Genomic DNA, 16877 nt, shown 5'->3' on the forward strand with positions numbered 1-16877 from the left:
TCCATTAAGACACACCAGGGGCACATGTCCTATATAACATTCTTACCAAAACTACATAACTTTAAACTAGGCAAGAGGGAGGGAAAATCAGATGAAGTCCAAATGAGGGACATTCTACAAAACTTTCCAGCACACTTCAAAAATGTCAAAGTGTAAAAGACAAAGAAAGGCAGAAAAACTGTTACAAATTAAAACAGACTAAGTAGATATATCACTAAATGCAGTATGTCAGTGGTCCCCAACCTTTCTGGCACCAGGGACCAGTTTCGTGGAAGACAATTTTTCCACAGACTGGGGGTGGGGGGGAGTGGTGGGGGGTGGTTTCGGGATGATTCAAGCGCACTACGTTTATTGTGCACTTTATTTCTATTATTATTATATCAGTTCCACCTCAGACCATCAGGCATTAGATCCTGGAGGCTGGGGATCCCCCTGAAGTATGTGATCCTGGACTGGAACCTGGGTTGGGGAAAAAAATGCCATAAAAAGCCTTTACTGGGACAATTGGCAAAATTTGAAAATAGACTCGTACAATAGGTAAAAGTTTTGATAGTTGTATTACAGTTGTGTTCTTGGGAGAAGCTAAAGTATTTAGGGATAAAGGAACATAGCATCTGCAATTTACTCTCATGTTCAGTAAAAACTAAAATATGTATGAATACATATAAATCAATAATATATAAAGAGAAAGCAAATGTTGCAAAATGTTAATTAGTTATGATTTTAGGGGAAGGATATGCTAGAGTTCATGGTACTATCCTTGTAGTTTTTCACTAGGTGTAAAAGTTTTTTAAAAATGAAGTTTTACAAGATATGGAAGCAACCTAAGTGTCCATCAACAGATGAATGGATAAAGAAGATGTGGTATATGTACACAATGGAATACTACTCAGCCATAAGAAAGAATGAAAATCTTGCCATTTGCAACAACATGGATGGTCCTAGAGGGTATTATGCTTAGTGAAATAAGTCAGAGAAATCAAATACTGTTGCTATCACTTATATGTGGAATCTAAAAAATAAAACAAATGGATGAATATCAAAAAAATTAAGTTTTAAAGAACTACCAAGATTTTAAGTAAATGCCATTTTTCTTTCTTTTTTTCTAAATCAGAAAAGTAACATATACTCACTAAACTAGAGGTCTACGAATAAAGCAAAAATAAATAGCATTCCTCTATACCCTCACATAAGCAGAGTTAGAGTTTTGAATATATTTTCTCCACCTTTCACAAAACATATATTTAATCAGATATTAGGTCATTCTTTTTTTTTTTTTTTTTTTTTTTTTTGCGGTACGCAGGCCTCTCACTGTTGTGGCCTCTCCCGTTGCAGAGCACAGGCTCTGGACGTGCAGGCTCAGCGGCCATGGCTCACGGGCCCAGCCACTCCCGGCATGTGGGATCTTCCCAGACCGGGGCACGAACCTGTGTCCCCTGCATCGGCAGGCGGACTCTCAACCACTGCGTCACCAGGGAAGCCCTTAGGTCATTCTTAAAGAGTTCCATGAGCGAGCTACCAACATATTAGTAAATGTTCCATCACTTCTAAAATTCATTGGCAAAAATGACCAAGTGACACAGGACTGAATCTATAAATTGGAAAAAATCCAGAGCTTATTACCTTTATCTTTTCACTGAGAAAACATCTAGCCACCAAGGCAATACATAGTTCATACAGTATAACAAACATTCACATAAGAAATGCATATTTCCTTTCCAATAACTGCCAACCCCTAGCCAAAATTATTTACATCTTAAACGCATGTCACGTCGGTAAGTGTGGGGATGCTTTGCAATAACTTCCCGTGTCTCTTTATCACGGACAGTCACTGATTAAATCAAGCTCCAAAGCTGACACTGAGTTTCTGTTTTTCCTACTTAGAAGTTTATGAGGTACGCTCCTGCGGTTTACTGTAATCAACTCCAATTCTGAACGATACTCAGGTTAAATATCTACACAAGAGCAGGATTTGGCAGTTTCCAGGTCCTGTTTTCACCCCTGTGCTTTCCTATGTCATTTTCCTGGCTTTGTCAAAGACAGTAAAAAAAGGTATTGGGTATGGATGGGGGTGGAGTGAATGGGTTGCAATTATTGTCTTCCTATCAAAATCTATTTCATGTCTCATAAAGTCTTTCTCACATCCAACAATCACACAAGAACATGTTCATTGTACTGAAGTTGCATGATGCTTAAAAAGATTAGCATACTTATACACTTCTTTGAATATAAATTTGATGGAACTAGTTTATTTTCTGTTCTTAGCTGGTCAGCTAGAGGTTTCAGAGTTAAAAACTGGAGAACAGGGGGTCTGACCTGGATTTCACCTACCCCTACTGGGGCAGCTTAACCTGTTTCTCAAAGCTGTATCTCCCAACCTACAGAATGGGTACAATAATGCTGGCCTGTAAAGGGCTTAAGAGTTCACTAGATAAAAAAACTAGGTTCAAGTCCAGAATAAGAAATGGTTTTATTATTTGGCTACTATTTTAAAAATTCGTTGATCAAGAAATGAGGGGAAGGAAACTTTTTCTACATAGTGCCCTTCGGTTTGGGGCACACATTGGCTTTAAAAGCTCTCACTTCTTAATGCTTTCCACAACCTACAGATACCCCAAGGCAGAGATATCTTAGTCTTTCTGACTTGGCTTCAACAATCGGAAACACAGATGGTGATTACACAGTCACACAGCAGTGCTGGGACGGAAGGCCACATAGTGCTTTCCACTTGGGTTTCCATCTCCAATCAATTGCTATGGTTCACTGGCAGCAGTCAGTGAAAAAAATGAAATCATTCAGGGAGATTAAAAGATGTTTATGGAAAAGTTCACTTCAAAAAGATATTGAAAAGAACAATAAGAAGCCAAAACAGGACATAAGTAGAAATGACCAAAGCAAACTCCAGAGGGTAACTATTAAAAGTTATCAATGCCCTGAGCCCCTGCAGGTCAGCTCCACAACTAGCTTTATTGTGGAGTTTAGGTACCCAACGGAATGTGGGGATGATGTGTCACTTTCCTAAGAAAGATAAAGGGCCTGTGTATAAGTTTTGGGCTTGACTAGGACCAGCACAAACCCCAGACTCTGAAAGTTAAGACCTTTTTCCCATTTTACAACTAGGCCAGCTCTCTGTCTAGCAACTTTATTAAACAAAGTCCATCACTTTGGGCTTCAAGTAGAGGTGAAATGCAAGAAGCTGGTATTGCTTATATTTCAGTAGAAAAATAATGCTTTTTGTTTTTCAAAAGACAACTCCTGAGGACCACAAATTAATGGACAGAAAATGGAAAGGGGATGAAAACTTTACACACTACTCTTTACTGACCCCTCTTGGCTGACCCAGGGAAAAGCCTGAAGCCTGGGAAGGCCTGAAAGCTCACCTCCCCTGGACGACAGCTCAGGGAACATTCGGTCTGTCACGCCATGGAAAGAAATCCTCTCAGTTCAGATGACCCCTAGTAAAATTCAACCCCCAGCACACGTGGCATTGGTTGCTATTTATGGAGCTCCCAGAATGGAAACTGGGAAACGGCCTCACGGATCAACCCCAAAGGCTCTGCTAGGTCCCTGGCAGCCTGAGACCTCTGACTCCAGGTTGAAAAGCTTACATAAGTGCTATCGTGCCCACTTCTGATAGCAGGAAAAGACCTTACCTCTTTCTCTATCTTGAGTAGCTTCTTTACAGCCACCTCCTTGTCCTGTGATATCCATTTGGCTCGATAGACACTCCCGAAACTTCCTCCACCGCAGTTTTCGAAAAACTGCAAGTCATCAAATTTAATTTGCACAAAGGAGGTACCGAGAGACGACATCTCATAATGACAAAGTATTATACTTCCACGAAATCTATAGAGGGAAAGGAAAAGAAAGTTGGATTAGAAACATATTAGAGTGAAACCTCTGTATTCCACTTTAGCTAATGTATACCAAGTCCTGCAGCACTTCCAGAAAGGGCCTGATGACTTAGGAGGAAGAAAAGCAAGAGTATAAGCAAATCAACATGAAAACACTTACCCTGGCAGCCCATGCAAAATTCAACAGCAACTTGTCCAGACTCTGAAACACAGCTGTCCGCAGAGAAATGGCTCAGATTCCCACGCCCCCACCGACAAAGCCTGCAGCACCACTTCCTGCACATCCCAAGCAGCTCTGCCTAAAGGCTACTGTGTCACCAGGTCTCCTTCCCCAAAGCCCCAACAAACGGGAAGCATGCCCTCAGCAGCAGGCTTGCACAGCTCTTCTGGCATCTGAGGCACGCCATCTCCCCGTGTTGTACTCACTTCACACAAAATATACATAACCTAAGCATCTGAGCATGCTGGCACAGGAGGGCCCAGATGCTGCAAACTGAACGCGCATTCGGTGTTGGGATTTCAAAAGCAAGCGGTCAGCTTCGGGATGGAAGAAGAGCTGGCCAAGTGTTTTGCAGAAATGGCTCCCTGGATTGTATCCTGGAGCAGAACTTAATTAAAGAGCAGAAAATTTGCCCTTGATTACAAAATACATTACGTCATCCAGAGAACTCTGCCAAGAATGTTTTTTAAAAACTATTATGCTTGTTTCCAGAGGAACTGATTACCTCTCCCAGAGATTATTACAGTGATATTTTCTGCAGTCTAAGGAGTTTTACTATTCTCCAGGTAAGGGGTCATTCTTCACACCCTATACCAAACCACAGATTAGCAGGAAAAACAAAAAAAAAACATACAAACAAGAAAACGAGGGTCTAAAGTTTTGAACTTGCATGAAAAGCAGATGGATAAAGAAGTTTGTATACATATTCTTCCCAAACTGTAAATCAGAATCTTATAATGAGGGAGCAAAAAGATGAATCCATATGTACAGGACATTCTAAAAAACAACTCCCCTGGGGTCCTCATAATTGTCAATGTCATGAAAGATTAAAAAAAAAAAGCAGAGAAACTTACAGCACACAGAGGACTTAAATATGATGACTAAATGCAATGCATAATCACTGACTGGATTCTGGATCCCCCCCACCAAAACTACAGAAGTTATTAAGATTTTAGGGAAATCTGAATATTAACTATATATTAGATAATATTATTTTATCCGTGGCAAGTAATGGTATTTTGGTTTTGTAGAAGGATGTCCTTGCTCTTGAAAGATATACTGGGTGATGTATTAAAGTATGATACCTCCAAGTTAATTTAAAATGGTTCAATTCCCCCTCACCCTCCGAAAAAAGTGAATGGGTATAGAAAGGAAAGAGGCAAATGCAGCAAAATGTTAAGAACTGGTGAATCTAGGTGAAAGTTATATGGGCGTTTTACTACTCTTTCCATTTTTCTGTGGAGTTTGATTATTTTCCAAAGAAAAGGGTGGAGGGAGGCAGTTTGCACCTATACAGATTGACAAAATTTCTTCTTAAACAACTTGCAGCTTTGCAGAGTGATGTACACAGTAAGCTCAGAGATCTTAACGTGCAGCCACCCCATTTTAGGAACATCAGGTCACTGAAGAATGCTGATTTCTTAACAGAAGCCAAACTCAGCTCTACTTTGGGAAGAAGGCAAGAGAGAGGATTGTTTATCCTCTGCGCTTTAAAAGATAGCTTAGCGTCTACATAAATAAACATAGTATCCAGATACAGTCTGTACCTATCTGAGTCAACAACTTACCTTACTTTTGCTTAAATTCCTATTTAGCTAATTACAGAAAAGAAGGTAAAAAAAAAAAAAAAGAACATTTAAGAATGTGCCAAAGGTAGGTACACAGAACATGCAAATTTGTTCTTATCCGCAAAAAGTTTGTTCAACAAACGTAGAGAACAAAATGTATGGATACCAAGGAGGAAGGGGGGGTAGGAGGAATTGGGAGATTGGGACTGACATATATACATTATTGATGTTATGTATAAAATAGATAACTAAACAGGGAACTCTACTTACTGCTCTGTGGTGACCTAAATGGGAAGGAAATCCAAAAAAGAGGGGACATATGTATACGTATAGCTGATTCACTTTGCTGTATAGTAGAAACTAACACAACATTGTAAAGCAACCATACTCCAATAAAAATTAATAAAAAAAGAAAATGTCATTAAAACTTAAAAATAAAGATGAAAAAAGAAGTTTGTTCAACAAAATGGAAAACACCACTTGCAAGAGTTCCTCAGTGTTAAGTATTATAGACACTATATTTTTATTATTCACTTTTATTTTTATCAAAAAAATAAAACTCTCCTTTCCCCTCCCTCCCCACACCCGATTCTCTCTTCAGAGGGAACTAATTTCAACTCACTTAGGGTTTTATTCTGATATTTATATTTCATATGATATTTTTATATCTATATTTCTAAAAATGTCTTTATATTGCTAATTCCTGATTGTCCCATTTTAGTTATTACCTATTAACTTCTCCCTGTGGAAGATAAGGATTTAGTTCTCATATCCCATCCTTTACCCCCTTACATACAAATATGTCACACTTGCCCAATCCTCCCAGCATCCAATTCTACTGTAACGTTTGGTTAAGTCAATATTCACTGTTTACAGTAGTCTGACAAAGTAAACATTATTCCCAAGAGTGCTGAGCAGGACTTAATGAATTTTCCTTTCTTGGATAATTTTTTCTTTCTCCCAGAGTTACTAGTTGTTCTGTTTTTGTTTTCGTTGTTTGCTTAGACTTTTTTTTTTTTTGCGGTACGCGGGCCTCTCACTGCTGTGGCCTCTCCCGTTGCGGAGCACAGGCTCCGGACGCCGCGCAGGTTCAGCGGCCATGGCTCACGGGCCGAGCCGCTCTGCGGCATGTGGGATCTTCCCGGACCGGGGCACGAACCCGTGTCCCCTGCATCGGCAGGTGGACTCTCAACCACTGCGCCACCAGGGAAGCCCTGCTTAGCTTTTTATACACCTAAAACGTACTCACCTCATCAAACTCTCCCAAGAACTGCAAAACTCCTCCCAATATTAAGTAAAAACATCGGGTAATTTGGCAGGGGTGGGGTGTTCCATTTTCTCTTGGAGACATTCCTGCTATACCCTTCAACGTCAGGCAATCTAGCTGGAATAGCTGCTCTAGGCCAGACTTGACTGGGACTTCCCTTCCCCATCATCCTCAGCATTTCCTTCACCTTTTCCTCTGTGGGAACGCCTGTCCTTGGATCTCCTGGCTTCTCTTTCTTGGTTTATTCCCTTACTTTGACAGTGTACCATCTCCCATTAGCTACCTGAACAGAGTGCCCAGGATGCAATTTTTTGGGAGAATCTGTATGTCTTAAAATGTCTTGATTGGTAGTACGGAATTACAGATAGGAAATAACCTCCTTATAATTTCCAAAGTACAATATTACCTCATACCCATCTAGTTTCTAACGTGTCTGTAGAGCAGCCTGAAGCTACTCTGGTTATTAATTCTTTTTACATTATTTTTTTCCTTTTTGAAAGCTTTTAGGACCTTGTAGTCATCCCTGGAATCGTGAAATTAATAGGATATGCTTAGAGGTGAGTCTTTTTCATTCACTGGTGGGATACTCAGTATACTCTCCGTCTGTGACTCATGTCTTTTAATTCCAGGAAATTTCCTTGTGAGCTTCCTTCACCACTTATAGCCACTTTTACTTCTTGTCTCTTCCCTCCCCAGACACGCAGGAGGACTGATTTGCAGTTGCCAGTACACGCTTTCACATCTCCACACCTCTGCACAGGCTAGTGTCTCTGCTTAGAATGCCTTTCCCTGCCCAGTGATGTCCCTGACCACCTCCTCTGGGCCTCACGAGCAGAGTTAATTCTCCTTCTGTACCACAGCCCCTCTTTTTATCCGTTCATCATTCCCACTTACTTCCCACCAGACTTCACATTCTTTAAAGGCAAGACACGTTTCTATTTACACCTGGGTCTTCAGCACCTACTACGCAGCTAGGTGCATCACACCTTTTCCATTAAAAAGTATGTATTGAATGAATGAATGAATAAACAAATGAATAAATAATTTCTGGCTATTCCTGTTATGCCTTTTGCAGCTGGAAAGATTCCAATCAGATTAAGTAAAATCTGAGAACTATAGTTTTCATAAGTGGCCCCCAGAGGAATCTGAAGCAAATCCTGATTTGGAAACAGCTGCCTGGGCTTCTTGGGAGACTGAGAACAGTATATTTGGGTCTTCAGGATTAGGTGTCTCTGAGTCTGGAGGAGGGGGAGAGGAGGAGGGGGAGGGAAGAAATTCTTCCAGAACAAACAGATCGGAACCAGGATGAGATCAATATGAATAAGTCTGAACCCTCTGGTGCGGAGCAAGTCCAGGGAATGTGGATGAACTGAGGCAGGATCAGTCCCACTTGAAACTGACCCAGGGGTGCCAGAGGGAGGCTGACCTCTGAGAAGCATAGTTCTCCAGGATCTTCACCCTGAGATGAGGCAACCAGTCAGCTCTTCCCAGAATCACTGTTACTCATCCTGCCTTTGGTGATACATCCTGCCTTTTGGAAACTGGCTATGTAGGAACGGAACTATATAATTACTTGAGGGTTTTACTGAGACCATAAAAAATTAGGTCCCATCTGATTACCAAAGAGACTAACAATTCTGGGGTGTATGAATACAGGTTCTAACTCCAGTGAGCTTGGCAAAGCGTCATGGACATAGCTGAAAAACCTGACTGAGATTCCCATTGCCATCTATGTGACTGTCTGACCACATATATTTACTTTTCCCTTTGAGCTTTCTCTCCTTTAAAATCATTATTCTAAGAGGATCAACTTATGACCAGAAGAATGGATAAACTGAGTTGCTGATTAATCATACTTCGAGCATCTTGGGGAAGACTGCTACCTGATGAAATTATGTTCTAATTTTTCAGGTGTATTCTCCAATGAATAGACTAGAATTTAATAAGAGTCATCTATATAAATGTATTTACATAGTATACCCAATCAAATGATGTTTTCATCTCACCATGTTAAAACAATTGCTTTTACACAAGAAAGGCAATTTTTCTCCATGCAATAATTCCCAGTCCTAATTTTTTTTTTTTTTTTTTTTTTTTGCGGTATGCAGGCCTCTCACTGTTGTGGCCTCTCCCGTTGCGGAGCACAGGCTCCGGACGCACAGGCTCAGCAGCCATGGCTCACAGGCCCAGCTGCTCCTCGGCATGTGGGATCTTCCCGGACCGGGGCACGAACCCGTGTCCCCTGCATAGGCAGGCGGACTCTCAACCACTGCGCCACCAGGGAAGCCCCCAGTCCTAATTTTGCAGCATCCTAACTTTGGTTTCATAAACTCTCAAAGCTGTTTTAAATTTTAATGATAAGTATCTATCACAGAGCAGTGAAGGGTAAGTTAGAACAGGGATATCACAAAAATGTATAAGAGGGTGTCAGAACTCTGAAAATATTGAAAATCACTAACTCAGTGGTTAAGTCCAATCATTTGAGTACTTGAGTAGTAAGACTAATTTTTTTTTTAATTTTTAAAGATTTCCTTAGGAAACTGCCCGGCCGTCCAGTGGTTAGGACTCCGCACTTTCACTGCCCGGGACCTGGGTTCAATCCCTGGTCGGAGATCTAACATCTTGCAAGCCACAGGGCGTGGCCAAAAAAAAAAAAAATTTCCTTACATTAAAATTTTAAAATATTTTTAAACTATTAATTGCTGAAAGCATATATAGTACTATCAGGTAATTATCAAAAGTAGAACTATAGGGAGGAAGAAAAAAAACCTTATAGGGAGTATTGTTTTACTTTTTAAAGTTTTCAGCTTTCCAATCCAAAAAATGGACTTTTGCCCTGGATTTTAAAAAAAGAAAAAAAACCCCCACAAATTTAGAATTAGATAGATGTGAGTTAGAACTCTGCCTCTACTTCTCAGTAACCTTGAATCAATCACTTTTCTCAGACCATGGCATTTCCAGACCCATTAAAGGAAATATCCATTCTGTTACCATGTGTCTCAAAATTGATAGTCCAAAAGCTATCAAGTTTGAACAGTATTATTTGACTTCTTTAAGTCTCACTTCCAAGTAACAGATATTTCAACACAGACACAGCATGATCCAGGGGAAAGACCCCAGTTCGATAGCTCTAGGAGCAAATCTGAACTGACTTGCTGCCAGGCCTTGGGCAGGGCACTGAGCCTCTCCGGCCTTAGCTTTCTCACTGGCAGTAATACCCATTCTGTGTAGTTGTTGAGAAGTGGGAGATGCTGTGAAAGGCCTTGCACAGTGCCCAGCACCCAGTATATAATACTCAATAAATGGAAACTATGGTTCTTTAATTATTTTAAGAAATCTTGATATCATATTTAACCATCTACTTTTTCAGCCTTTGTAGTTAGGTATGCTTTCCTCAACAGTTTTCCTCTCCTGTTTTCAGAATTGTTTTATATTATAGCTTCATTAGTTTTGCAGAACAACTATAAATATGTATTGTTGATCCTTAAATCCCTATTTTGTGAGCTTCTTTGTGTACGTTTTATTTTTTTTCCCTCACTCCTCTAGTTGCTGCTCTTGGTTTTGGCCATTTTTGCAAGATCCATCTTCTTAGTAATATAATTTTCTTTTAAACATTTTTTTTCATAAGGAGAATATTTAAGTTATTAAAAGACAATACTTTTATTTTTTGGCACTTTTTAGATACTAGAGTTTCTGGGACCTATTTAGTCAATTATAGCCCTCACTTTGGAAGGGTCTTAGAGTATACATTTCTGTGGTGGCCCTTATCTTCTTTCAGATCTTATCTACTGCATATCAAATAGACTCAAGATACTTGCAAATCTTAATTAAAAAAAAATTAAATCTACTTATAAAAGGATTAGTTTTATTAGAAAAGAACTTTGGACTTTTTCTGGATTTTTCTATCTTTTAGGTTTATACAGGGCTATTATTTCTCAACTCAGATCATTTTCTACCCCTAATTTACACTAGTCTTCTTCCTCTCTTCACAAAAGTTAAAAGTCTATTTTCTGGTACAATATAGAAGAAAAAAATCATTTGTTTTGTCATGACCTGAATATGACCAAAAAAACCCCAAAAACCCCTCAGTCAATTCTTTTGCCAAGCTCACTGCCCTAATATTTATTTATGCTAGTATTATTTCAGCCTCCTTAACACAGATTAGTAAATAAACTAATAAAAATGTGCTTCATCACCATGTACATAAAAACAATACCACTTGGATTGCAGGTCTGCAATTATTTATTTTTTCTTCAAGTCTTATCTTCAAAAAAATGGGGAAAGCTCTGGTTTGATGTATTTGTTTATAACACCAAGGTCAAAGATTCAAAGATTCTGTTTCTGAGCAGGACTGCTGTTCTGCTATGATAGATAAGATCTGTAAGACTAGCTAGAGACTGGGTATGAATAGAACTAACTAGTATTGTGTCCTTCCTTCCTCCAAGTCTGCTACCAGAAAGCAGACTGTCTTGTCTAGAATAGGTTGCTGGGCTCAGTGAAGAGGATCTTCAGTCATGGATATCTGAGAGAAGCCAACTTCAAGAGTCTAAAAAAACAGAAAAGCTATTGTTTCACTTTTTTTTTCCCCTCGCTCCTTTATCACATAAATAACATAGAACTCTCTAGTTAAAGCACAGGTTAAAATTAAAATGAACTAATTAAATGAGACATTATTTGTACTTTAATACTTCAGTTAATGAAAAGAGACTTCCATGACATACTTTTCTTGCCAGAAATGTTGTTATGAGAAGCAAAATAGAGGAGGAACAGGAATGTAGGGGGCAGGGGCACTTATGCCACAGAAATGCCGTGTGTAAATATGTCTGTGCTCAAACAGAAGCCCAACTAGGAAACTCGAAGCAGGTACAATCCAGGACATGGGTCACTGCAGGGGCTTCTCATGTCGAATGATTAGAAGCTTCTAGCGTTGAATGACTGGAGGCATGAGGAAGAGAATGGGGCCAGAGTCTGACTAAAGCAAAGGAGCATGGAGAGGGCACATTTCTATGGGCTGGCTGGAAGAGGAACACACAGGTGTTTGGGGATACGGGTGAGGGTAGGGGAGAAAGCGTGGTGAGTAAACACGGCTTATTCAGTCAGCAGGCCCATGCATCCCTAGATCCTGCTGCCACTCAGCTTTTATTTCTACTCTAGAACAGTTTGCTGTCACACAGAAAGTATCTCACCTTCCCGGCTGCTAACAAACAGTACAATTTTGGACAAACCTAGAATGAGAAAGGGAAATATGAGAGTTAAAAACTGGTAACCTTGATGTAACATGAAAAAAAAAAAATGGGGACATTAAAACTAGATAAGACCAAAGGAAGACTCTGTAGTATGTATCACCGAGCCAGAGGCAACGCTATCTGTGGACAAAAGTTACAGAAAGAATTCTGGGTTATTAGAGCTGCCTAACAAGGAAATACACCACCCTGTTTAGTAGTGCGTCCTCCATCACTGAGAGTGTTGAACGGGAATGTGGATAGGAGACGACGAAAGCAGAATGACTCGTTTCACAAAGATCCACTCCAACCCTATGAGTACACCATGACTGACCTCTCCCTTCCCTTCTTAGGGATACAGTCATGAACCTGACACTGAGAGCCCCCTCGCTTGTGGAGGAACACAGTGATCAATACCAGCAATGGGGATAATGGAGATGACTGGGCATCCTCCTAAATTTCTCCTCCCAAACTGGCTGAGAAGGTGAGAGCCATATTTCAGACTTCTATCCTACAACTATCCTCCCCCCTCCTCTTGACTTCCAAAGCAAAGAGCTCTGCTGACCTCAAAAGCCACAGTATGACCACAGGAAAAAAAAAAAAAAAACTCTTTGGATGATGATCTACCCCCATTCTTTTCTCAGCATAATGGAATTGCATTACCCCACGTGGCAGGCTGGTCTATGAAGCAGAATGGTGCTGGTACCATTTACCAGAACCAGGACCATGCTCCTCAAATGTGGGTTAGCCCACAGGTGGAGTACCCAGTTCTGAGCAGAAGATGTACGAATAAACACACGTCTTACATCAGCGATTTTAAGATTTGGAGGAATAAACTTGCTTAATGTCTGTTTGTATTGGTTTGTTCAATAAAGTCAAAAAGTACAGAAGACAACGCCAAAGTCACATGAATTTTTAAGATTAAATGCAAGATTCGAAAAAAAGTGCTTGCTTACACTAGGGGTATTTATGGCTATACTTACAGATCCCTGAAGGAATACGTTCTTCCCCACCTTTGGTAGAAAAGTTTAATAAGCAAAGATTTACTCCATGACCTTTAGGCAGTGATCTTTGCCTTCTCTTTTTGGTTTTCCTCTATGGAAGTCCAGAGATGAGTCCACAGAGAAGAATGTTGGTCCCTGAAGGCAATCTGTGCTCAAAATCGGCTGTAAGAATGGTCAATGTTGGTCTTCTAGGTCATAATCTTCCACCATTCCTACAGTTCCCAAACTGTTCAAATATAAATGCACTAATTTTCAGATTCTCCCCCCAAGAATATTACAAAGCTGTGTATAAACTCAGAGGTACGCACAGAGCTGCTTTAGAAATCCTTACGTGCAAAGCAGGAGGATAGCTATGAAAACCTCCTAGCCCTACATACACACGTAAGTATGATTTGGGAACAGGGCAGGCTACCAAGGGCAAGCCTTAGCTGGGAACAGGTGAGACAGGCAGCTTTCTCTGTGTATAAATTGAGAGTGTGGAAAACCCCTTCTCTACCACTCAGTGATGGTGGCTAAAGTTCCTGGCACTGGCTCAAGCATTTCCATGTGCTGTCTCATATCCTTCTGCTTATGAAGCAGGGATTACTGTCCTCAGTTTGCATGTGAGGAAACTGAGGATCAACCGTGTAAAAGTTGCCCAAGCCAACCACCTATCTTAAAGTGACACAACTGAAATTCAAATTCAGTTCTGACTTCAAAGTCATATCATTTTTTCCACCATATCATGTCTTTTTTCCACTATATCATTCTGCCTCCTCCTTCTAATTTGCCTTTTTTTCTTTAAACAATCTCTTTTCTTATTATAGTAATTACTAGATTGCTTACCATCCACCTAAAGTTCAATTTGAGGCTTTAATGGGATGCCGGGGTCAGGGTGTCAAATGCGTGGCTGCCTTGTTCTCACAGAATCTTCTACTGTGTTGGGATTACTTAACTGCTATTAGGGCATAATCGATGGTTCAGCTGTCTGTAGGAGGGTCTGACACAGAAGCACCCAGGTATCAGTCAAACCAATCTAAGCTCTAGCATTTATAGCTCTCTTTCCTTAACAGGTACAGTTTTATGGTCACAGCTGGAAGTTTGCTTATTTGTGTGTAGTGGGGCAAGGTTAACAGCCACAAAAGTAGCCTAAATCTTCCAAAAGGTGCCTTCGCTGTTCCTATTACATGCAGATAGACAAGACACCCTCCCTGTCAATCTGTCCTCGGGAGAATAAAATGGAAAACAAATGATCCAAATTGATTTTTATTTCCAGCATCTCTGGATACAGATATAAGGCTATCTTATTCCAAGAAGGCCTATATCACCACAAACATCCTTTTCTGGTTTTTAAAAAAAATCATTGATTCTCTCCTTTCTTTTTTCTGAATCCATCAATTTCTAAAATCAACTGTCCACTTTTCTCTTTCACTCCACACTAATAGTTTCACTCCATGTCTGACCCCTTTTCATGAAACATCACTGTAATTTCTCCAGTGTTTTCTCTGATGACTAGATTATTCACTTCACGCCCCTGTTAACTCCTGTTTATAATTTTGTAGCCCTATCAGTTTCACTGCTCATTCCGGATAGGCACTCAGCCAATATACTGCCAATAACACTCACTCTTGTGCTAACTTAAAATACACAGCTTAGCCTGCCAAGTTTCCTTATTTGGCAAGAAGGTCCCTGAGTTCCCAAGATCTTTGACCATCCATTTTTAGATCCAAATCCTCAGTGCTTAATATTTGGATATTTCTCTCTTTCTCTTTGATTTGTCCTTATGTGTTCCCCAAAAGAATAAGAAAAAGAGATCAATCATCTATTTGCTTTCCTAGACAAGAAAAAAATGTCCTTGCCATTATGGTCATTTACTCTGGAATTATTACCACTAAAACTTTTGATACAAACAATATTTTCCAGTTTAAAAAAATTCCCATAATAATCTCAAAAAAGTTATAATAAAAATTAAATTCTGAAAGATTAAAATAAACAGTACACATTGCTCTAAAAGACCATGTTTCTTTATCTTAATTCTCTCTTTCCAAACAAACTAAATTCGCATTCATTTACAATCTCCCAAATCTCTCACTATTGTAGCAGGAACATAAAACAAAGGCTCCACAAATGACTAAAACTATAATTAAAATGCAGTCATCCCATATTTTTTGAAAATCAAAAAACGACATGAAATTTCATTGTGGAGATGGGCCTACTACAAAGAAGACACTAACTGTCTTGGATTGCTTGTTTATTTTTTGTCTAATGTGTCTGTAGGTTTGGTTCCACTGAATCCTAGCTGTTCACTTCAACGGAGGTCAGGAAAGCAAGAAGGCTCTCCTAAAACAGCTTTAAGGTTAAAATATGGATATACTTTAACAACCACCGTAGCTCAAAAATCATAGAATTAATTCTGTAAGTCCATTCTAATACACTATCATACATAAGAAGTTGTTTATTGTAATATCACTGGAATAGGACACTAAATGATGTTGCTTTCATTATTAAAGAAACTAACAAAAATAGTAATTAAGTTTCCCCATAAACACTGCTTATCCAAGACCCAGAGGCGCATCAGAAACATACATTTTCAACAATCTAACGATTGCCCCATTTTGTAGGAAATTCAATGTCCTCCGGCCAGTTTTGGATTAAAGTTTGTCTGCAAGCTGTCAGGAGCAAGCGAGGGGTGGCGGCCGCCTCAGCCTTCACCTCCGTCCTGGTGCAGGACCCCGAGCCCAGGAACCCGGGGACGCCACCCGGTCGGCAAAGCGGCCACCCCGACGCCCGCGGAAGGCACGAGCTCCACGCTGCCCGGGGCAGTGCAGGAGCCGCCGCTCTGGGCGGGAGGCGAGCTCCCGGGACGGCCGGCAGGAAAGCAGAAGTTAGTGGCCTCTCCTCGCACGCAAGCACCTCTGCCGGGAAGCGGCCTGCACCCTGCGCTGATTTGGGAGATTCGCGCCTCGCCTCTCGAGAGACGCCCGGGTCACCCCGGCGAGGCCGGCGCTCCACGTCCGGGCAGGGGAGCGGCGGCCGGGAGGCGCCGCCCGCCGGGGCCGAGACCACCAGAGTCTCTCCGGCTGCGCCCTGCTCTTCCCGGCGCCAACTTCTGCCTGGGACCCGTGCGAACTTCCCGAGCCGCTTCCCGGCCGCGCAAGGGCGCGGGAACCGGGGACGCCAGCTCCGTGTCGGGCAGGGGTGCTCCGTGGAGGCCCTGACCCCGGCAGGGCCTGGGCCCGCGACGCCAGGACGAGTCGCGATCGCGGCGGGCCTGCTCCGCACCCTCACCCCCGCAGCCTCTGGCCTGGCCCCTTACCTGGCTCCCGGGCCGGGCGCGAGCAGCAGCCGGGGGCGCCGAGGCCCCGCGCGCGCCGAGGGCAGGGGCGGCGGTCGGGGTTCGAGAGGACTGCGGCCGGGTCGGCTCCCACGCTTTCCGCCCGAGTCAGGAGTTGAACATTCCGCGTCTCCGCCCGCGCCAATGAGGAAGACAGTCACGGCAACAGCACCACCTACCTCTGAGCGCGGAACGGCCGGGCCTCCCTGTCCGCGCCGCACACGCCAGCCGGCCCGGCCGCAGCGCAGAAGCTCCAGACAGCTAGGCGGGGGCGGGCGCTCGGGCTCCCAGGCTGCACCCCGAGGGCACCTTGCGCCGCGCGCCCTGGGACCCTCCCAGGCCGCCGCATCCCACAGACCGAACCCCATACCGCGGGGACGCGGATAGAGGGGGTATGCCTCTGCCTCCCTTTGTGCCTTCCCATCTTTT

General features: G+C 41.9%; 1 protein-coding gene across 3 annotated transcripts in view; it reads right to left on the bottom strand.

The window, feature by feature from the left end:
• MAP3K20 (mitogen-activated protein kinase kinase kinase 20) overlaps positions 1-16674 on the bottom strand; it is a 174465-nt gene extending 157791 nt beyond the window's left edge. The window contains exons 1-2 of one of the 3 annotated variants that reach the window (XM_060016573.1): positions 16628-16674; positions 3654-3846 (exon numbers count right to left, since the gene is read on the bottom strand). In XM_060016573.1, the coding sequence (XP_059872556.1) occupies positions 3654-3812 (159 nt within the window). In that variant the 5' untranslated portion in view covers positions 3813-3846; positions 16628-16674. Of the gene's footprint in view, positions 1-3653; positions 3847-16430 lie in introns of all 3 variants that reach the window. The other 2 variants (XM_060016574.1, XM_069540853.1) reach the window with 2 other exon arrangements.
• Between the last annotated feature and the right edge of the window lie 203 nt (positions 16675-16877).

Source organism: Delphinus delphis, chromosome 7 (assembly GCF_949987515.2).
Source record: "Delphinus delphis chromosome 7, mDelDel1.2, whole genome shotgun sequence".
Taxonomy (NCBI): domain Eukaryota; kingdom Metazoa; phylum Chordata; class Mammalia; order Artiodactyla; family Delphinidae; genus Delphinus; species Delphinus delphis.